The sequence below is a fragment of the Beta vulgaris genome, chromosome 4, assembly GCF_026745355.1.
Source record: "Beta vulgaris subsp. vulgaris cultivar EL10 chromosome 4, EL10.2, whole genome shotgun sequence".
NCBI lineage: Eukaryota > Viridiplantae > Streptophyta > Magnoliopsida > Caryophyllales > Amaranthaceae > Beta > Beta vulgaris.
Window position 1 is genome coordinate 94,474 of NC_079205.1, and position 21,955 is coordinate 116,428.

The 21,955-nt window shown below is 36.4% G+C and overlaps 4 protein-coding genes across 8 annotated transcripts in view; 1 reads left to right on the plus strand and 3 right to left on the minus strand.

The window, feature by feature from the left end:
• Positions 1–6,815, minus strand: part of LOC104892025 (peroxisome biogenesis protein 5) — a 33,347-nt gene extending 26,532 nt beyond the window's left edge. The window contains exons 1-3 of one of the 2 annotated variants that reach the window (XM_048642412.2): positions 6,598–6,815; positions 5,579–5,713; positions 5,212–5,368 (exon numbers count right to left, since the gene is read on the minus strand). In XM_048642412.2, the coding sequence (XP_048498369.1) occupies positions 5,212–5,368; positions 5,579–5,713; positions 6,598–6,702 (397 nt within the window). In that variant the 5' untranslated portion in view covers positions 6,703–6,815. The remainder of the gene's footprint in view (positions 1–5,211; positions 5,369–5,578; positions 5,714–6,597) is intronic. The other variant, XM_010677839.4, reaches the window with a different exon arrangement.
• Positions 6,816–10,937: 4,122 nt separating this feature from the next.
• Positions 10,938–16,306, minus strand: LOC104892024 (hypothetical protein). Its single transcript, XM_010677838.4, has one exon. The coding sequence runs from the start codon at positions 14,113–14,115 to the stop codon at positions 11,092–11,094; it is 3,024 nt and encodes a 1,007-aa protein (XP_010676140.2). The 5' UTR covers positions 14,116–16,306; the 3' UTR covers positions 10,938–11,091.
• Positions 16,307–16,567: 261 nt separating this feature from the next.
• LOC104892023 (GPI-anchored protein LLG2) overlaps positions 16,568–21,955 on the minus strand; it is a 31,130-nt gene continuing 25,742 nt past the window's right edge. For 2 of the 4 annotated variants that reach the window (XM_010677837.4, XM_010677836.4), the window contains exons 2-4: positions 17,513–17,684; positions 17,368–17,430; positions 16,568–17,192 (exon numbers count right to left, since the gene is read on the minus strand). In XM_010677837.4, the coding sequence (XP_010676139.2) occupies positions 16,807–17,192; positions 17,368–17,430; positions 17,513–17,642 (579 nt within the window). In that variant the 5' untranslated portion in view covers positions 17,643–17,684 and the 3' untranslated portion in view covers positions 16,568–16,806. Of the gene's footprint in view, positions 17,193–17,367; positions 17,431–17,512; positions 17,692–21,955 lie in introns of all 4 variants that reach the window. The other 2 variants (XM_057393799.1, XM_057393800.1) reach the window with 2 other exon arrangements.
• LOC125496249 (protein FAR-RED IMPAIRED RESPONSE 1-like) lies at positions 19,453–21,848 on the plus strand. Its single transcript, XM_048641663.1, has 3 exons — positions 19,453–20,008; positions 20,478–21,541; positions 21,792–21,848. The coding sequence occupies exons 1-3, from the start codon at positions 19,453–19,455 to the stop codon at positions 21,846–21,848; spliced, it is 1,677 nt and encodes a 558-aa protein (XP_048497620.1).

Consider the following 21,955-nt stretch of genomic DNA (forward strand, 5'->3'; position numbering starts at 1 on the left):
AAATGTCCAAGCCCCAACTAAAATTCAGTTCCGACAATGTAAGGGCTTAATATAAATACAAATCCTACTTAACCATCCATCACAAAGCAGCCTAGAGCTTCTTCTTTATTTGTCTTCAGATCAAAAACATGTTAAGGGAAAGAGAATGAAAAAGGAAGGGAATGATGAATGAAGACTTTTCATTCTCTAGATTTCCTTGTTTAGTCTGCGAATATTAAAAAACCGAATATTAAAAAACAAATGGTGGGGATAATGCCACTTTTAGGTGTCAGCTTTGAAAAGAGAGTGAGAATTTTTTATCAGATGTGATCAAGTGACTTTTTACATAAATGGTTATACACTTAGTTACTTTTCTTAGCTAACCCTGGTTACCAATCTTCGTACCATTATTAAACCAAAGCCAGAAAATAACTTGTTTCCTTGCCTTATTTTCGAGGAAAAATTGACAACATCAATCTCAAGTTTTGAGTGTCTTCCCATATTAATCCCAAGTACGTTTTATTTTTAAACAATCCCAAGTTTATAGGTAGTCTTCTTGTATCCATCCAGGTGACCTAATACTTGCCAAAAGGGTTAAAAATGCTAACAAACAAGCAACTTCTTTTCAACCTATTAAATTCGTTTTGGGCTTAAATATTTTTCTGTTCCTCAATTCCTCTCCTCTCGTATCGCTCATTCTCTATTTACCCGCCAAAGCTCCTCCCTAACCAGCCACCTCAACCAAGATCTCCACGTGACATGCTACCACCACCCCCACTCAGCACAGCATATCCAGCTCTAGGCTAATGCCAGGACGGCCACCAGAACCTGACCTTTTCCACTATTCGCACCACTACAACAAATAACACCAAGCCATGTTAGTGAAACCCAGAGTCAGTACTCAATTGTCCCAGATATGAAATGCACATCAAGAAATAAATATTCTAAAAAGAGAAATTAGGTTCCAGGAATCAATCAATTTCGAAAATTGTAAAGAGGGGCATTGTCTGGATGCCATTAATAGGGAGTGAAATAGAAAGGACAGATGCATAAACTATCGGTTTTGCATTTTATATATTTCTAGTTCTCAATTTCTTTTTGTTTTGAAATTCAACACCACTGCCAGTGAGAGATATAGCTAGGAAAGTTCGAATTTGTTTAACTTCCTATCAAATCTTAGAACAAATGAACAATTTTCCTTTTTGATAGTGTCAAACGGTAGAAGGGTTGACCATGTAGAGTAATAGAGCCAAAGGAAAAAAAAATTGAAATTGAGACAAACAAGAAGAAACCAGATATGAAACGAAATGGCAGGAAGTAATAAGAAGCGAATGAGGAAGGAGACAAAAAAACTTAAATCATGTGCTAACCATGTGGTACCACTAAAGAGTGCCACAATCACTCTTTTAACCGGCCTGCTTGTGACTTGAGACTAATATGGGAAGACTACATATAAACTTGGAACTGTTTAAAAAATAAAACATACTTGGGATTAATATGGGAAGACACCATAAACTTAAGATTAATCTTGTCAATGTTTCTATTTTCCACCCAATTCATCCTTACCAAACAAGTCTGAAATTATGTTTATTACAAATTCAGATGGAAGGCAAACAGAAAGAAGAAGAGGATAGCGAAAGGGAGCAGACGAAAGAGGTAGAATAGATTAACCTTCCATATCTTTTAAAAATTTAGAAGAGCTCATTTCATTAAAAAGGGTACAAAAATCAATCGCTGCTATTTCTTTCCTTACCCATAGGAAAATTGACGCCTTAATTCTCCATCCTTTACTCCAAATCCCCTCCTCCCCAACTAAATGAAAATATGTAGGTTACGACGGTCAGATATTACAAAGAATATGGGTTGGCCTAGTTTCGAGAAAGATGCAAAACATTTGTGACAGCGTGCATTATAGTCTGACAGTGTTGCAGGCTGGACCTGTATCTGGATGATGACTTAAGCATGGATGCTTCAGAAAGTAAGACCCATTGTCCTTGCTGCCTCTTTAATTGATTCGCTTCAACTCTAACTCTGTTCCCATGTTACGTTTCACCTCCTTAAGCCTGAACGAAGCTTCCTAACATCCTTAAATTGAAAAGCATTGTGTATATGGCAAGTAACCCCTAAAGCTGCTTTACAACTCAAAACACACCAAATCAAACTATTCAAGCAACTGCAATTCAAGACCCTTTCCCAAGTCAATAGACTAATGCCTAAATATACCATTACGTCTATCTAACAAGATTAAAGAGAAAGACTCAAAATTCCTGAATAGCAAACGAGATTAAAGAAAAGCAGAAGGGCAAAAAATGGAACAACAAGACAGAAGTACCAAAAGAGGGGGCGGATCCACTATGGGTTTAGATGCACCCAATGAATTTTGGGGAAAAAAATGTGCAGTTTTTGTTTTTTTCTTCAAATAAAGAAAAACAATAACAGAATATATACCATTTGCGTGTAGTACTGAACACAAAAACAAAAGGCAGCAAGATGGTTTTGTTTGTTACTTCAAGTGCGCTTGCTTTGGCTTCGTAGAGTCATGGTTGCGGGACCGACTCCTGCTAGTTATCATCTCCTTTTCTCCTTTTTTTTCCATCTTGGCTCTTGACTCTCCGTTTCCCTTCTTTTTTTTTTCACCTCTTGCCTTTTTGTTTTATATAGTCTTGGTGACTGCCCTCCTTTACTGCCTCTCCCATAGTATACACCTTTCTCTTCTCTAAACCCTAAGCAAGACCAAACGACAACCACCCTCCTCCACCGCCACACCGCCGGCCACGACCACCCATCGCCTGTGGTCGCGGCCCTCCCCAAAGCACAATATAAATTTTTGTTTCTTCAATCTAAATATATAATTAAATTTCACATTTGAAACATTAGAATATTTATTAATTTATTAAAATTTGTTTAGAGTTTCTAATAAATAGTTAGTAGTAATTGGGTATATGCCTATATGAGTGAGAAAATTGTTGTTCTTGCTTGATGTATGAAATTCTTTAAATTATGAAAATAGTTAGAATGTTAGATTACATCATTTGAGCAATGTGTTAATTGTTTTTAATAGTATGGTAATAAATAGTGAAAATGTTGAATGTATAAGTTTTCTGGCCACAAATTCTTTTTGTTGCTTGTGTAGGATGTGGAGTTGTGTTTTTTTTTTCACTATGAAGGCTAGAATTTTTTCGGAAAGATCGTGCGGGGAAGTCTAAAAAAAACGTCTCATTGCTCTTCCCCTACTTTAGAACCTCCATATCCAATACAAGAAGACAATAACATCTTATTTAGCCATTGTGATTTGATATTTGAATTAATGTATTGAATTTTTAAGTAGATGATTATAGCTTTTTTTTTTTACCTCTCCCAACCCATATAGTTGAATTCCTGGATCCACCACTAGGCGGACACCTTACAAGACAATTCAAAATGCTTCGGATGCGGATCTAGCAATACAATGGACTTGGTTACTTAACAAAGATGTAAAAGCAAAAGTATACCATGTCGGCAAATACCAAGGTAAATAAATCTACAGCTGAAATCGTAATGGTCAAGAAAAACGGTATGACATGTCAAGAAACACGGTCACAGAAACAATGCCATTATATGCACATATATACACATACATAAATATAGGGCAAAAATCCTGTGAAAAAGGGTTCCTATGAGAGAACACATATAGGTTTAGAACATATGAAATATTTTTTACAACATGATATTTACCTTTTCAGATTTCAGAATATATGCAACACTTTCTAGAATAAAATACTTTCGACCTTGTCATCTCCTACTATTACTACTCCAGCTTATTCTTGCTATTGCATTAGTAACAATGTAACAACCACTTTCTCTCTCATCATCTTCAGCTTCTGCAGGCCATCACTCTCTCTCTCCCTCTGGAAACAATGATTTAGCTTTGGAAATCTGGGAAGTTAGTAATTAAAGGGAGCTTCTAAGGACGCTTTTTTTCAGGGTTTTTCCTAATTAGTGGTCCAATCTCATGGACATATTGACGGGATTACCTTGTATTTTTAATTTGGTGTTGACTCTGATTAGTTAATTCATTGTAGTCAAACATAGAAGTATATCTCAAGAAAAAGAAAAAAGAACAAGTATATAACATTTTCAACACATTTTTCAATTTTCACCTTGTTCTAAAATTCATATGTGATCTCACTCGTTTTGGTCATTATTCATTTAACTTTCAAACACAGGGATTTAGGTTTAGAACATGAATAATGACTTACTGAACATAAGCTACGAGTTCTACAACATGTGCCAAAAAATGCAGAACATAAGACGCAAGTTTTAGAGCATATGACTTTCAGATGAAGAACATGAGGCATACCATTTTTGAACAAATTCCTATGGCTTTTTAATTCATGTTTATCTGTATACTACGTTTCTTGTCCTTCATTGCTTTTTCTACACATTTTTTTTCCTTATAATATCAATTTTCAAAAGAATATGAAATTATTCTTGTTAGTGTTTTCTCTTTAGCAGAGATAAATCATCATTTGGTTTTAGAAAAATAAAATAGAGATTTAGAACATACTACTAGTAAGAACAACATACTTAAGTTTTTTTAACATGAAATACAAAATCTCAGAACATGAAAATTCATAACTTAAGCTGAAGAATTTCATTAGATTTCTGAAAAAAATTGTAACTTAAAGAACTTCATCGAATTTGAGCTTGAAACTTTAATGGAGTCTACTTGAGAAGAGTGGTCGCGCATGCACGCACACACATATGTATATATGCATGAGTTGAATAAAACTATCCAAGAATTTAAAATTGGTGTCACTTTTGCCAAGTCTCCCGATATTTTTAAGTAAACTTAATACTATGTAAAATATTGCAAAAGAATCCTGAGATATAATCCAAAGTAGTTGACATCAGTAATCGTATATAATCTTTCCATAATCCTCCTATTAATTTTCAGTCCTATTATTGTAGATTTAATTGTTTTCGACAAAACAAAAAATATACAAAAGACTCTAACCGGTATATGGCAGCGGTCAGAAGTCTAGTATGTATATGAGGACACACTGGAAGAGATGGTAGGGAGCAAAATTAGAATCTATATCAAATCAACATAAACCTTCGTCAAATTCTATCTCAGTTGTCCTATTGAGACTAAGGCATGTTATTTTGAGTTGTCTTAAAGTGGACAGGTCTACTGAAACAACCAAAAATAACAATAGAAAAATAAGAAAATTGTGAAAATTTCATAATTACCATCCCAAGACGGTTGAGTTTGAGCCAGATATCCTTCATTATGAACATGTCGTGACTGAGGAAAATTTGATTCCCTCCCAGAATATTGTGCATCGTCCCAAGCTTCCGTAAATCCACCATGACTAGCAGAACGATAGTTGTGAAGAAATCCCAAGTCCTACACAAGATTAAATAATCCATTGAAGGCTTACCGCTTATGTGATAAAATTCATGATAAAACACCATCACCAATCACAAAGCAAAACTAAGAGAGTGTTAACTATGTTAGTCATTAAAGGCTTCAGGGGTTGATACCCAAGAGCTGGGACTGAGTCCTATCTAAATTGTGGCTTTCTGAGCACCAAAAGAAAAAGAAAAAAAAAAGAACCTGGCCAACTGAGTGCTGGTTAAGTTGGTATTCTGACTCTGTACCGGGGAGAGCTGTCAACTGATCAACAGAGTTAGAGTAAACTTGACTGCTGGAACCCGAAGAAGTTGATGTCGGGATCTCCTTCAACCTTTCCTGTTATATACATAATATACAATCAGTATAAGGAGATTTCTGTTCACGAGACATCTCACAAGGAAAAAATTGGAGCTGCCAGGGTGAAAATGAATGTAAGAAATCCCAAACTTCACAAGTGCATAAAATGCTATCAACAGCACCAAAGAAAGGGTATATGAAATGCTTATCCTGCGTATATGTTCCAAAAGCTCACAGAACACTGTACATGCATTTCCTATTCGGATACTTAATGTTACAATGTTATCTAAGTTGAAGCCCTTGAATCACAACCCAGCAAAAGATACAAGCCATAAGAGATAAACTCAAGCTCCAAAAGTCAATATAAGAAGAGGTTATAATGATTCATCATTAAATGATTTCTTGTTATAGGCTACAGTTTCCACTGATGTCCTCCTCTATTCATTAATGTATCCTAATGCCAAAGTAGTCTATATCTATATACTACATGGCAACGTCTTCGACCAGAGTAGTGAATCTGTAACAGGAGGTTTGTTAGCATTGTTAGTTAGTTGCTAGGAGAATTAGTTAGGTTTATACTTCTTTAAACTCCGGTAATATCCATTCAGAATATTAATCAAACACTTGTATGTCTATCTTTCTATGTACTCTTCAATCGCTAGTTTTTATCTATCGTTATTCTTCTCCTTTCTATCTTCTTCTTCTAGTTTCTTAGGTTTCAGTAGGCATCTTTAAAAATAAAAATAAAAAAAAAGCTATGGAATTTAATTGACACGAGAAAATTAGGATTTCTAAATTCTAAAGCAGGCAAAAGGCAATAAAAGAAAATTGAAAAGGCTACTTCAGTAAGATTTTAGCCTTTCCGTCAGCAACAAATGGAAAAAACATTTCCGTAATTACAATTATATCAAGTTAAGATGAACCTGTGTTTTGGAGGATGAGCCAATAAGGGCGTTGGCAAGAGAGCCCAGAGGATTAGGAGCAGAATCACAGGAAGCATCTTTAGTAACCAAATCCCGCATCGCCATAATTGACCACTTTAAGCTCTGCCTCACCTTCTCCTCTTCACCGATCGTTACACCCTCCGACCCTTTTCATTCCTCAATTTTTATAATTACATCAATTCTTTCGATTATATTCCAAATAATAATACAACTATTTTTATTTTTATTTTTTTTTTTATAATAATAATACAACTATTTTCCTCGCCATTCTTCCCTTTCACCTTATCTAGTAATAGTAGTTACTAGTCATATTCCAAAAAAAAAAACATTAATTAGGTCTTGTTCTTCTTTTATGGTGCATTCTTTTCACCTTAATAAATTAAGTTTCATGTCTAATAAGTTCAGTTCAGATAAGTTTCAATCAGGTCCAATCAGGTAATAAGTTCCAATCACGTCTAATCAGGTGCAATAAGTTTCAATCAGGTGCAATAAGTTCCAATCAGATCTAATAAGGTCCAATAAGTTCCAATCAGGTGCAATAAGTTCCAATTAGATCTAATCAAGTTCAATAAGGTCCAAATAGTCGATCAATAAACATTTATATTATTGTTCATTATTTTATTATTCATATCACTATTAGCTAATTATGTTATTATTAGAATTTTAATTAAAGTACCACAAGATTATATCGTATTATACTTTCAACTCCCAATGCATTCATAATTAATAAAGAAATGAGATCTTTTACCCTCATTCAACAACAAAGACTTTTTATCTGTAATACTCCGTATTTTTGGAGTTAATTCTTTATAATTAAGAAAATATAAAGAATATAATTAAAAGATATTTTAGTATTATTTACAAAATTAATAATAATAATAGAATAATAATAATATGGTTCGATTTAGTTAATTTTGAAATTTTAAAAGATTAAATCGAGTTTAGTTAGACCTAAATATGCCACACTATAAATAGAAGAAATAGAATAAAAAAATCATAAAAAACCCTAACACACTCTCTCTCCTCCCTCAGCCGTCATTCTCTCAAACCCCCTCTCTCAAACTCTCTCTCTCTCAGTTCTCTCTCCCCTCTCTCGGTCTTCTTATCTCTCGTCGCCTCCTCTGAACCGTCGACGAGGTTGGCGTGCAAGCGAAGTGCGAAGGGTGTGCGTGTTCGGTGCGAGCGAGTGCGGAGTCCGGTGGTCGTATTCGAGTGATGCACGAGGTCGTGTTCGAAGGTCAGTTCGAGGGTGCGAAGTGTGAGGGTGAGTGTGTGTCGTCGTGTGTGCTGCGAGCGAGGAGGGTTGGACGAGTGTGTTCGAGTGCGCGCTGCGAGAGGAGCGTGCGAGGCTTTTCGAGCGTTCGAGCAAGGGAGTGCGAGGGTCATGTGCGACTGTTGGTGCGATTGTGTGTGCGGTGGTGCGACGGGTTGTGCGAAGTGTGGTGCGAAAGTGTGCGCGACAAGGGTTGAGTCGGGCGAAGTCGCGTTGTGCGACGAATCGACTGTGGTGGCGCGAAGCAGCGTCGCTGCCGTGGTGTGCGAGTCACGCGAGGACGAATCGGGGGTGTGGAGTGCATACGATGCGCGAGCAAGGGCTGCCGGAATCACGTCGCCGGTGATTTGCGCCGGCGAGTTTAACGGTATTAAAACCTAATATGTGTAGAATATTATATTAGTTTTAATATGTCTATTCTGTTTTATAATTAATTTAAGTTGTAAATAATTAATTTGTAATTCGAGTTAATTAGTAACTAATTAAGTTGTATAATTAGTTTAAATAATCTGATTTATGTTGTGAATCTGGTTTTAGGATTGTAATTAAGTAAGGTGGGAAGTAAAGAAATTAGATTGTTATTATTAGTTGGAAGTATAACCTGGTTATGGGAACCTGATTTTGGATATTGGACATAAGACTTGGTTGAACATAAGACTTGATTGGATTTGGTAAATGTAGTGGACCATTACACGAACTAAAATCAGTTTGCTCACTAACATCGACTCCTGAAAGACGCTAAATTCAATAGAATAGAAAAGAAAAAGAAGTTCATAAACAATGAGTTTAGCTATCGTTTATTTTTCGAATTACTAGGTCGCTATAGTTAATTACGTATTAGTTGATAATATTATCAAGGACGTAGCACTAAAGTATTTACTTAATCGTTTAGGTCCCAATTTCATAAGCGGAACGTTTGGTTAAGACAACGAAAATTCTCCGTTACAAGGTACGTATTCGTACCAGTTTAGTTGCAAGTACTAGTATCATGATTAGGTTGCGATTTATTCAATTGGAACCTAGAATCATGATACGGAACGTTTTGATTATTGAGATTGTTTGGTAACATGTTTATGATTGGAAGTCGATATGTTGCATTGGAATGTGTAACTCTATCGTATTATGAACATGAGCATTGTATTCATATTAATCTGATCCATAGTGTAACAAGAGTGTTACAAGAGAAAAGATTTTAGTACTGTAACTAAGAGAACATGTTAAATGATTCTATGTGGTTGTAGTATGAATGGACAGTATTAAAAAGTGAACTATGGCAATAAACTTGTAGTTGGACTCCCTATAAGTGATGAACAATGGGGGGAGTGTGGGACTTGTTCTACACTCCTACGCAGCCTATTGTGACGACAGTAGTGTCCTTATAAATTTTGATAACTCAAGTAGGCGGAAGGTTTCGTACGATCTTAGGGGTATGCATACTAAGATGATGGGTGTGAGACGAAACGGAACCGTATTTGCATTTCATCTAATAGACCAAGTTGTCTATTAAAAATTAAGTAGCCCGTATGATTCTAGTAAGATGACGGTGCCCGTTCGCTGTCAAATAAATAAAGAGTAAAGGATGTAACGTATTGTAGTATCATGCTTAGGATTGTTCACTATTGTTTTGTTTATGTTTATATGCATTCAATGGTTCATTATGGACTTAGCATAACTGATTGTGTGTTATTATGTGTTTGTTGACCTGTGATGAACCATTGATGCTACAATGAGGAGCAGACTAGGTGTACTTGTGCTGCTGCATGATATCGAGCATACGGGGGATAAGTCATTAGGATTTGAATTTTAAAGCATTTAAATTAAGTACTATAAGATTACTATGATTTACAAATTGGTTGTGGTTTGAATTAAAAGGGTCGTTGATGATTCCCGAGTTGTAGTTACATTTTTATTTCCGCTGCATTTCAGTTTTGGAGACAATGATTTGAGTTAACGTTCTTTCTTATTAAGCCTTGCGTTTCATCGCGGCGGTAACACTCCCAAAGTCGATGCGACGTAGTCGTAGACGTGTATGGATTTTGGGGGTGTTACATTATCACTCCTCATTAACTAATCGAACAAGGGTTACATTATTTCTCTCTTTTCGATGGAAGGAAGACCTCTAACAAACTAGTAAAAACAACTCCAATCATACTTAAGTATAAGATCCATAATTGGATAACATAATACAACTTACAGAAAACTGACTAGCTTTTGAGTCTAGGCTATTGCTCTGTTGATGCATTCATAATAAGTACAACCTTATAGTCTTACAAAAGAAATGGCAAACTGAACATTTTTCCTCAACTTATTTTCTTCTTCTTATATTATCATTTACTATGCTATGTTTGAGCATATGAGTTGTAAGATCATATGAGCTCTGTTGATTACGTGTTTAAAATTAGTGATCAACTTAATTCTTATATATCTAAGGTGTAGGATGACGTTAAAAAATGATTATTGCAGGGGAAAGATCCACATTTCATATGAATTAACTTGACAACGATTTTAGAGATAAATTAGATTATTTATGTCTCTTATGGATTAATCTTATTCGTCAATTTTTTTTTTTTGGAGGGACAAGGCGTCAATTTTTTAGCTAATGCATCTATAGAAGAAAGTTTCTTAACACACAAAACGCTACCTATGATAATTAATTTAACAATCAATACTATGTTCCTACTTGGTAGGAATTTATCGTGACTAAATGTGCGTGATAAAAGAGTTTTTTACTTTTTAAAAAATAAGAATATATGCAACTTTTTAGTAAACCATTATAACCATCTAAAATCAAATGTGCCAAATGTTCTATGCAATTAATACTATCATAATAATTTTATTAGACACTTAACAATACACTTGATCATGATACCCCCTCCCATTTTTGTTGAATATTGAAATAACTTCCCAACAACTATACTTAAGAGAGAGAATGAAAAAACGGACAATGATAAAGCAACAAGTGCAAAAAGTTTTCATCATTGGCACAAGTACTTTTTGATCAAGCTATATTAACAAGAAGTTGTCTTGGTAAATCAGGATGCGTGTGTATCAGAAATTCAGATAAGAAAAGATATATCTAATTTTTGCAATTGTAAATAAATATTGTGACTACATTATGAACAAATCTAAGACTCCTCTTTTTTTAGGCTTGCCCCTCAATCCTCATTAGCATCAAAAGAAAAAAAAAAATCTAATCTTACTCATATTTTGCTCCTTCCTCTGACCAATTTAGCCAATGTCTCTTGAGCAGCCAACGTTTGTGCATGGTTGTGACCTAGCATCACCGTCCTGATACTTATACAAGTTCTACAAAGTTCCTCAGCGCTACTAAAATATCCCCCTCTTAACAACAATTTGGCTCTGGTCTCCAACAATGTAGCTTTCAATAAAGTGACTTCTTCCCAGGCATATTCATCTACATTCTGATTGGACTGCTGCACCTTTTTATTATTCCAGCAAAGTGATCCATGACGCCAATCTTGTATTTGGGACACAAATGATTTCTCCACATCCTCAAGTACACTTGTCGAGACCTTTAGGAGCTCCAATGCAGAGTTACATCTTGAAAATGTTGTGAAAGTTCCAATGGCCAGAGGAATAGCTGTTTTCTTAATGAATACAACCATGTCCATTACTTTCAGGTGAACAAGTGGGGGCTCTGATTTGAATCCAAATACTAAAAATGCACTAGCCCAGAGATGATCCCAGTTTAGCAATGGCTTTCCCATTTTCATTACAGCAAATACTGTTGCCTGCGTCACACCTTCTCTATCTCTTGTTCTACCAAACATTCTAGTTATGGGGTGGAACTGTATCCACACCCCTGGCTGACACATTACTCTTCGCGCTAATCCTAGTCTCACCAAAAGAAGAGCATATTCCTCTTCACTTTTCCAAGTTCTAGTAATTAAAGGACATCCCCAACAACACAATGTAGGATTTAGGCACTTGCTCCATTTCTTTAAACGAGTCTCTGTTGTAGGTATATGCTTAGCTGCCGTGACCAGTAAAGTTGCTGAGATAGGTGATGGAGCACACCATGCACCCACAAAAAGCATCTTTGTGGCTAGACAATTCTTCTTAAGGGTTGCTTTATCCAAGATGGAAATGCAAAATCCAAGCATTTTTATCAAGAAAGGATTGCTCCTCCAGAGTTGCTTCTCGCTGGTGCTCGAGAAAGTGCTGCCAGACACTTCTTCAAATGAGGTTTGTTGCACAACCTCAAAAAGAGCAGATGGTGAAATAGCAAGCTCTGCAAGTAGTGAATCAACCATGGACAAGCCAAAAGTTGACCTTCCTATTTTTTCTTCAATTTTTGCTAGATATCCGTACTCCTCCGCAGAATATTCTTTATTTCTTCTTCCTCTTACTAGCATCACTGCATCAGGCAAAGGCAATGTTTCAAGCATCATGACATCAAAATTCATTACCTTCGGGAGTCTTGTCGTAATGATCACATGAGTCCCTCCAGTGGTTCTTGGGATGAGGTCGTGCATATCCTTTCCCTCCCACCATTCGTTCTCAGTCTCAAGATGATCTATGATGATCAAGTAAGGTATATCTCGAAACAGTTCTCTCGTTATCCTCTTAAATGCTTCATATTCTTGTTCCTCGAAATTTCTGATTCTCCCTCTTTCCCTCTCAGGATCAGCACTGACATCTGAACTCAGATGTATTGACATATTCAATATGTTTTGCCTGAGGTAGCGAGCTTCTCCACCTGCCCAAAGCACCATCTTGTATCTATGGGAATATTTGTAGGCAAATTCCAGAGCAAGCTCAGTCTTTCCAACACCTGGAGGCCCGCTGATGCAGATTACGCTACTGGCAGGGATCTTACCCTTGCTAGTACTTCTTGATTTCTTGTACTTGAGCCTTTTCAAGGAGTTTCTACTTCTGGTAGTTTCAAACTGGGATTCTGCAGCAAGAGCCTTGGTCCTGCTCATTTCCATCTCCAAACTAATGTACCTCCCTCCTGTACTGGATTCATCCATGTCAGTTGCCTCATCTACCAAGCCTTCAGATTGACCAGATGTGCTTTCTTTTCTGACTGAGGCAGGGAGAGAGAATGGTTGTAGCTGGTTAAGCTGAAGACATGACTCCCCATTTCCAAAGAAGGCAACTTCCATCTCCATCATCTCCTTGAGTCTCCCTACAAAATTTTTGTTTCGTGGAAAGGGTAACTCGATTGCTTCACATTCTAGATCCTTGGCAGTGGTGCTCTGTCGTCCTAGCTTTGAACACAATATGCCAACAGCTTTGGAGATACAGCTTCTCCAATCACCATCCTTGGCTTCCAGCTTGAATTCATGATGTCTAGTCAGCCCCTCTATTGCCTCTCTGCACTGTTTGTTATCAGATGTGCAGTTGAGAAGACTTGCAATTTCCGTTGGTTCTGTGTCAAAGAACATGGGAATCAAGTTCTTTTTCTGGGTGAAGAATCTAACCTCTTCTGTACTGAAATGGTTGTACAAACTAGCACTTGAAATCACCACAATGCCAAAACTGACGGAACAAATGACTCGGTCAGCAATTTCATGACTCTGAGTGTCTGCATACTTTGCTCTATCAGCAAGGAAGCAAGCGATACCCTGAAGCTCAAGCTCTGACTTGAGCCACTTGCAATAGCGCACCAAATTAGTATTTTGGCCATGATAGCCTATGAAAACATCGCAGCTTCTTAGTTTGGAGTTGAGTACAGGAGGGGAGATAGATGCTTTTGCAAAGGAAAGGCGTGGGAGTGGGAAAGAGAAAGAAATGCGAGGTGCTGCTCCTGAGGTGTTCTCTGCCACAAATGTGAGGTTTTCATCATCTGAGAAATCTGACCTGTCTGGAGCAGCCGCAGGAGTATAAGAACTGCTGGGGATGTCCTCGGAGAGGGACCCACAATAAGAGACAGGTGGGGAAGGGAGTTGCAGCTTGTCTTTCTCGTTCTCAGGGGAGCTTGGAGTCAAGGCTCGTGGAGAAATGTAAGGTGACTGGAGAGCAGACACAAATGCAGAAGAGGGAGGGGAAATGACACAAGGCGAACTGTATCCAGATGATTGTTCAACAGGTAGTTGCTGTTGCTGCTTATTAGCAACTGAAGTCATCACATTGTTGCTGCATATACCAGTTTTAATGCAGAGAGTGAGAGGGGGCTTTTTGGAATTGCATTGATTATCAAGTGCGGATTTAGAAGATGACTCTACTTCTTCTCTCATATGACTATGAGTCATATTCATCCTTGTTTTGGTAACTGATTGATAGCCTGATAGGTACTTACCACCAGTTACCAACTTACCACTTAGGTAGTAGAGCTACTAAACTTTATTCAGTACCAAAGTTGGCTTGTGTGATGACATGAATTTGAATAACAAGACCAAGTAGATATAAGAAAGACGAATGCAACAGAGACAAAGATGAACATCTGCTGCTAAGTGTTAGCATCATTAATCAGATAGATTAAAAGTGTAGCATCAGCAAGTGCAGATCATATTACCTCTATATTTTTGGTTCCTTTCCTACTTCACTCTTTGAGTCAAATTGGAATACACCAAGACAAGACCCAACAATCTCTCTTGTCTCTCTTGATAATATGAACATTTTTTATGCTATGGGAAAAAAATAATGACAGAATCTGCCAAGAAAATAAAAAATACTAATCCAAGCTGCGTGGTTGCTGGATCTCTGGCATTTCTATATTATAGTAATGAGCTACAATACTTGAAAAGAAGTGGTCAATTGAAATATTCAATGTAGTGCAGTCAGCAGTGGGAAGTGGGAAGTCTGGGAACTGGGAAGTGGGAAATGAATGTCATCAATTTTTTTGCATGATTTTTCTATTATATGCCTGATTTCTTTTAATCTAATCTATGCTTGATGAGTTGATGCACTACTTATACGAGAAAGACTATTAATTTGTATATCATTATCATATGAAGTAGTATGTTTTGTCCTCTTTGAATTTACCTGCTTTCCCCTTGTCGTTTGCAAGCAAGTATGGAGTCCTAGTAAACAAAACAAGAATATTATCAAAATATGGGATGGCTTCAGGACTCAAGACCTAACATGGGTTACCGGGCACACACAACATTGGGACACCCACACCCTCCAATCTCCACTTCACTAAAGCCAAGGATGGTTTCAGATAAACTCGTCAGGGAACCATTGAACTTGCTCAGACATTGTCCCTTCTCCCATATCACCAAATTTCTTTTAAAATATATTATACATCTTGTTTGTTTTGCTTACTTTTAGTTCAGTTTAGCTTTTTTTCCTCTGAAAATTTTAGTTAATTTAAGTTGAAGTGAATGCATCCTAAAAGTTTTTCTTTTCTGTGTGCGTTTGTAAAAATTTACAAGAAAATTCTAACTATGTCCGTCCTTCATTAAAAATCTTAAGTCTCAACTATTAATTATCTCACATCAAGCCAAACTCTAAGTTGCATTTTATGTGAATGATCGATGTAGGTTACTTACCGGCTTGCTAAATCTATAAGTAAGTTTAGCAACAAGATATTAAATCCGTAGCTAGAGAGTTTATCTTTTTCCTTCATACTTGCTCTTCTTCTTTCATTGCCTTTATTATATAGACCACAAAATTGTTTCATTAATTTTATTTTATTTTTTTAAAAGGAACTTATTTCGTTAAAGTATATCTACATTATGTTTAGATCTTTTTTAGATGTTAGATTGACATTTTAATAGAATTTTTCTAGTTTCTCGTCTAAAAAATCTCTCTTTATTTTTCCTTTATTTTTGCATTCACGCACTTTGTTAATTTTTAATAATATTTCACTTTTTCACCCATGCTTTTCTTGATTATATATGAACTTTGCAAACAGCTCTAAGTAATTACCATAGATTTATAACACCAACAAAATGAATAAAAAAAATAAGATCAATCATAAATAACCAACATAATTCTTCGCATCAAGAATTTAATTTGTCTTATATTTCTCAGTTACAGTGCAATCATATTTGAGTAAAATTGTCAATCCTAATTCATCATCATGAAGATTATTCTTACAAACAACTCTTTATCCATTATAAGGGTGGTTTTCAGTTTTCACCACATTATTGCTTCATGGAAGTTGTAGTTCTAAAAGAACAATGAATGAAGACACAACGATCAGTTTATTTGAAATTGTGTGTTAGTAGTTCTAAAAAAACAATGAATGAGGACTCCCGGGAGCATGGTGCATGAGCAAAAAGCACTTGAAGCACAAGCCACAAGCTACGAAGAAATCATTTAGTTTCACCATGATACATGGTTAATTGTGCGAAATTATAATCCTCCTCGTCCCTCGTATATGTGGAGGTACTTATTGCCGTGAGGCTGAACATACGGGTTCTGGGTTCAGGTTGTTGTTTAGATTATCTTGCTGAGTCATAACTCATAAGTGTCCCGTTACTTACCACTTAGGCTATGTTCAGTTCACCTTATTTTTGCTTATTTCAGATCTAATCAGATCAGATCAGAAAATATAAGTTCAGATCAGATTAGTTCAGATCATGCTCATATTTAAAAATCATTATATCTTTCATTACATATTAGTAAAAATTATAATAATTGAATATTAATAAAGTACTCATTGAGACGAATCAAACAAGACCCCACATGACTATATTTTTTCTTATATATTGAGAAAAATCTAAAAGATAAGATCGTGTAATCAGAAAAAATAAGTTCAGATCAGAAAAAATAAGTTCAAATCAGATCAGATAAATTCAGATCAGAAAATTTCAGGTGAACTAAACATAGCCTTAGTTACCAGTGTTTAATGTTGAAGAAGTTTGTATATATATTCAGATTGGACTTTGTAAGCTTATATGGATGTACTATAAATTAAATGTATACAACAAATAATGTAATTTATTTATGCATAAAAATGAATGGATATGGATACATTCCTATTTCCTAATTCCTAAATCCTAATTGATGGTAGCACAAGTTGTAGAATATATGAAAAAAGAAAATAAAAGGGAGAGGAAAAAGAGGCAAATGGTTGGAGTGGCAGCAGAGGAGGAATCAGGAGTGGGTGTGTGAGGGGAAGACTGAGCATCAGTGCACTCGAGACCTCGCTTGCTGTGCCTGTCACGACACTCGTTGGCAAAAATCCCGGGGGGATAGTGGCCGTTGAGGTTGATGTAGCTGAACATGGTGGTGGCACAATTGTTGGTTTGGTCATTTAATTCATCAGCATAGGGGCATGCCAGATCCTTGAAAGCTTCACAACAGATGTTGGGAGGATATCTAGGCCCTCTGCATCTGCTCGTTATGATTGTGTAGTTCAAGTTCTCAAAATTCACTGGGCAACCTGCAACACCAATCACCAACCACCAACCACCAACCACCAACCACTACTTTTTCAATACTCAAATAAATAAATAAATACTAATATACGATTCTAATAGGAATAGTAGGAGTACTGTTCTAGTACTAGTTCTGAATTGTAAGATCAAGCAGCTATAAATTAAAATAAAAGGATAGACCTTGTTGAGCTTGCAGAAGACTGCGAGCAGCAGAGACGCGAGGATGAAGGAGTTGATCTGTTTCTAAGAAAGCAGAGAAAGACGTAAATAATGATTGATATAACAAGGAAAGAACTCAAGAAGAGAGTCAGAGAGAGAGAGAGACCTGAGGCAGAAGCAGACGGGAGCAAGAGAATGATGGATAATATAACAGCAGTAACTGGAGTTGCTGAGCCCAATCCCATCAGTATCCGTTTCCATCCCCTATGGCTATAATCGTAATTATGCTTCAACATCTTCCAAGCAACAGCAACTCTCAAATTAAAGGAGCCTTCAGCCTAGGAGGTATGATAAATCTATATCAGCTATAGGTTTCATAACCTATATCACCAATATAAAATTGAAAAAGTAATGTTGAAGTACAAAAATAATGTATTAAATTCAGAAAACATATTTGAAAGGGAATAGAAGGGGGAATGGAAGGGAATGGGAAAAAAGTAACATCTCCTCTCTCTCTCTCTCTCCTCTCTCTCTCTCCTCTCCTACAATTGATCTGACCAAATAGAAAGCCATTCTCCAAAACTCCAAAATTCTTACAGCTAACTTTATTTTTATTATGGAGAGAAATAAAAACTAAATTAAGTGGGAAATTAAATGTTGTTGAATTGTGGAAAAAAGGCCTCGTCAATTTGCTTGTTTTGAAGATATTGTGGAAATTTGGAGAATAAAATTGGGCTTTCATGGAGGTCGAGAGCTGGGAGAAGAATCAAAAATCAGATAATTCAGAGATGAACAATTCAATACAGGTACAATAGAATCTAGGTTTTAGGTGTAATTTAGGTTTTTTGTAATAAATATGGCACAAAATTGATTGCAAATATTATTAGGGTTAATAAATGCAGGGGTATTAAATGTGGCGGAAATTTAATAGCAAAGTATTAGGGCACACTAAAAGTGCAGCTTCGATAAAATAATAAGTAATTAGTTAAATTATGTGAATCAATGTTGTTTTTGTTATTGGAGATATGTTTTGTAATATTAGTACTAATTGCACCTAACGATTAAAATTATTGAAATATTTGAATTTATTTTTGTTGAGATAGGTATGGTATTTGTTGTGAGTTAGTTGATTTGAAGACTAAAAGTTACAAGTAAAAATATTTAATTTGATATTGTGTTTGTGTTATCATGCTATTGTGTTTATGATTACTACAATTGACTCATAGCACAAAGTACGAGTATACCATTACAAGTATGATTTAGAAGATATTGAACAACTTTGAGGTATAAACATATCACTTGGTATTGTGTTTGTGTTCACATGCTTTGTGTTCACATGCTGTTGTATTTGTATTTCATGATATATTTTGGGTGATGGTTAAATGTGTGATAGGGTGTGGTGTCTTCTGATATGTTGGTGGAGGATGTGTATGAAGTTTATGAAGAAGCGATTGAAGGTGAGATGTCGGGGACACCATCCCAGGGTGTCGTAGATAAGGAGACGAACGCTCCAAGTGTTGGCATGGTTTTTGGTACGTGGGAAGAAGTTGAAGCTTGCTTTAATAATTATGGGAAGCACAATGGATTTGGTGTAGTAAGGTGTGGTGGATCTTTCTTCAAGCAGAAGTGTGGTATGGAAAAGGTTAGGCGTAACTACACATGGAAGTGTGAGTGCAATGGTAGACCAGACAACCGTCGTACTATAAAAGGTAAGAGAATTGCTGTTGGTAGTAAAGGGATAGAAGTGTCTTCGAGGAAGACCAAGAAATGTGAATGCCCTGTTATGATGTTCGCAAGCGTGAATGAGGAGAAAGAATGGGTAGTTAAGAAGGTTGTCCTAGAGCATTTAAACCATAACCCGACCCCCCGCAAGGCAAGGTACATAAGTAAGTATCGGAGAGAAGAAGTTAATACCACTGTTAGGAGAAGATTGTTTAACGATAGTGCCGTTGGGGTTTCGGTGTCGAAGATTCATCGTAGTCTTGCAATGGACAACAATGGGCTGGATAACTTGGCCGTTACAGAAAGAGATCTGCGTAATGTTTTGGCGAAGGAACGCCGCTAGGAGAAGGCGATGCTAATGCGATGTTGTCGTATTTTAGTAAAATGACGGAAGACAATCAAAATTTCTTCCATATGCATCGTCTAGATGAATTTGGGTATTTAAAAGATGTTTTATGGGTAGATGCAAGAAGTAGAGCAGCGTATGAAGAATTTGGGGATGTAGTATGCTTCGATGCCACCTACTTGACAAACGACTATGACTTGCCCTTTGCTAATTTTGTCGGTGTCAATCATCATGGGCAAACTATTTTGCTAGGTTGTGCACTTGTATCTCATGAGACTACGGAGACTTACGAGTGGGTGTTTAGAACATGGTTGATGTGCATGAATGGCAAAGCTCCTAGTGGGTTTTTAACTGATCAAGATGCGGCTATGAGGAGAGCATTGGCGAACTGTATGCCAGACACTTGGCACAGATGGTGTTTATGGCATATTTTGACAAAATTTAGTTCAAAACTAGGTATGTATACTAAGTATCAAGACATTAAGGTCGCATTGCACAATGCAATCTATGATAGTATGAATGACGATGAATTTGAGAAAAGTTGGGGAGATGCTATTGCAAAGTTCGACCTTGGAAGTGATACTTGGCTTGCTGGTAAGATGTTTGTTTAATGAATGTATTATGGTATGGTAATTGTTAGGATTTGGTTGGAGTTATTTTGTGTGGGAGAATTGGCAGGAACAACTTAGTTGTTCCATAATTGGAACACTGCCAAATAGGGATTTTATGAACGTATTACAATGTACTTATGATCACTTATGAAAATTTAGTTCAAAACTAGGTATGTATACTAAGTATCAAGACATTAAGGTCGCATTGCACTTATGAAAATTAACTTAAAAAAACCTTTTGAATGTTATATAAGAAAACCACTTGGGGCATATGATTGTTTATTTGTTTAAATAGAAACGTTAGAACCCTAAATTGCTAAACTATTGTGGTTGTATTATTTATCTATGCAAAAATGGTTGGCTTTTCCTTAGAGAATAAATCTGATATGATTTTCCAACATGGTATGATTTAAATGCTCCCATTTTCAGCCTTATAATTTAAATGTATGTAGGCCTTTATCGTGAGCGGGAAATGTGGGTTCCGGCGTACATGAAACACTTGTTCTGGGCAGGTATGAAAACAACGCAGAGGTCGGAGAGCATCAATAGCTTTTTCGACGGCTATGTCCAGAAGAATACAAGGTTGTGTGATTTTGTCGAGAAATATTGTTGTGCAATGGAAGCTAGAGCCAATTCTGAAAGAGAAGCTGATGCGAACACAAGTAGATATGTTAGGCACAAAGTGTCAAAGTTTAATGTCGAGGCCGTGTTTCAGCGTGTGTACACAGATGCAAAGTTCAAAGAAGTTCAAAATGAATGCTTGAAGATACTGTATGTGCAGTGGAGGAAGAATGAAGAGATTGAGGAAAATGTTTTCGAGCACACTTTCACCGATCGACTGTGGGTCGTGTGCAAGACAAGTAGGGAGGAGGTACCATTGGATAAGAAAAGAGAGTATAAGGTTAAGGTGGATATGAATTCCAACGAGGCTTGTTGTGAATGCAAGCTACTAGAATGCCATGGGATCATGTGTCGTCATCTAATTTTATTGTATGACACATTAAATGTGAAGGAGATACCCCAAAGATATATTCTCCGTCGTTGGCGGAAAGATGTGATTAGGAAGCACACCATGGTAAAGGTCGCATACCATGACCCGACTAAAACTGAGGAAGTGAAGAGTTACGATAAGATGAATGTACTCTTTGATCCTATCTCATTGAAAGCCGCATATTATGGAGAAACTGAACATGTAGTGGAAACTCTGCAACTACTCGACGAACGTATCGAGCAAAGATATGCCAAGAGGATGGGCGGTGATACGGTTGAGATGCATCAAACCCCTTCTTCAGTTGGTAATAACCAGTTAGTGGGGACCTTCACTCCTGGCTCTGCTCAATCTAATGCAACACAACCTTCCTTCAATGTGAAAGACCCCCCAAGGAGACCCAAAAAGGGGTCTCGTTCAACCAGGTTTATTTCGAGTGTGGAGAAAGCTTTGAAGCAGAAAAGAAGTGTGAAGACAAAGAAAACTACGACAAATCAAACAGCTCGCAAACAAAGTAAGAAGGGAAAGGTATGTCACTTAATTATTTATGTTGGTATTTGCCTAAAATCGCATATTTTGGTTAGATTATATGTAGTTATTGAACATTATATGCAAATAACACCAATTCAATAATATTTGACAATATATCGCAATGCAAAAACACAATATGTTACTTCGATTGATATTACATATTTATATTTCTATATGCAATAATGCAAATGATCGTATATTTTGGTTAATTATGTTTACTCATTAATATTATATGAAAATATTGCAGGGTGCAAATGTTGTACCTGAGGTGCAGTTTGATTTGAATGAGACACCGCCGCAATGAGGAGGAAATATGTCTACTTAACTTATGTTACTTGCTTGGGTTGTAAGATAATTATCTAAATATTTCCTAGTTGTAAGGCTAACTTGTAGAATGGTTAACTGAGACAT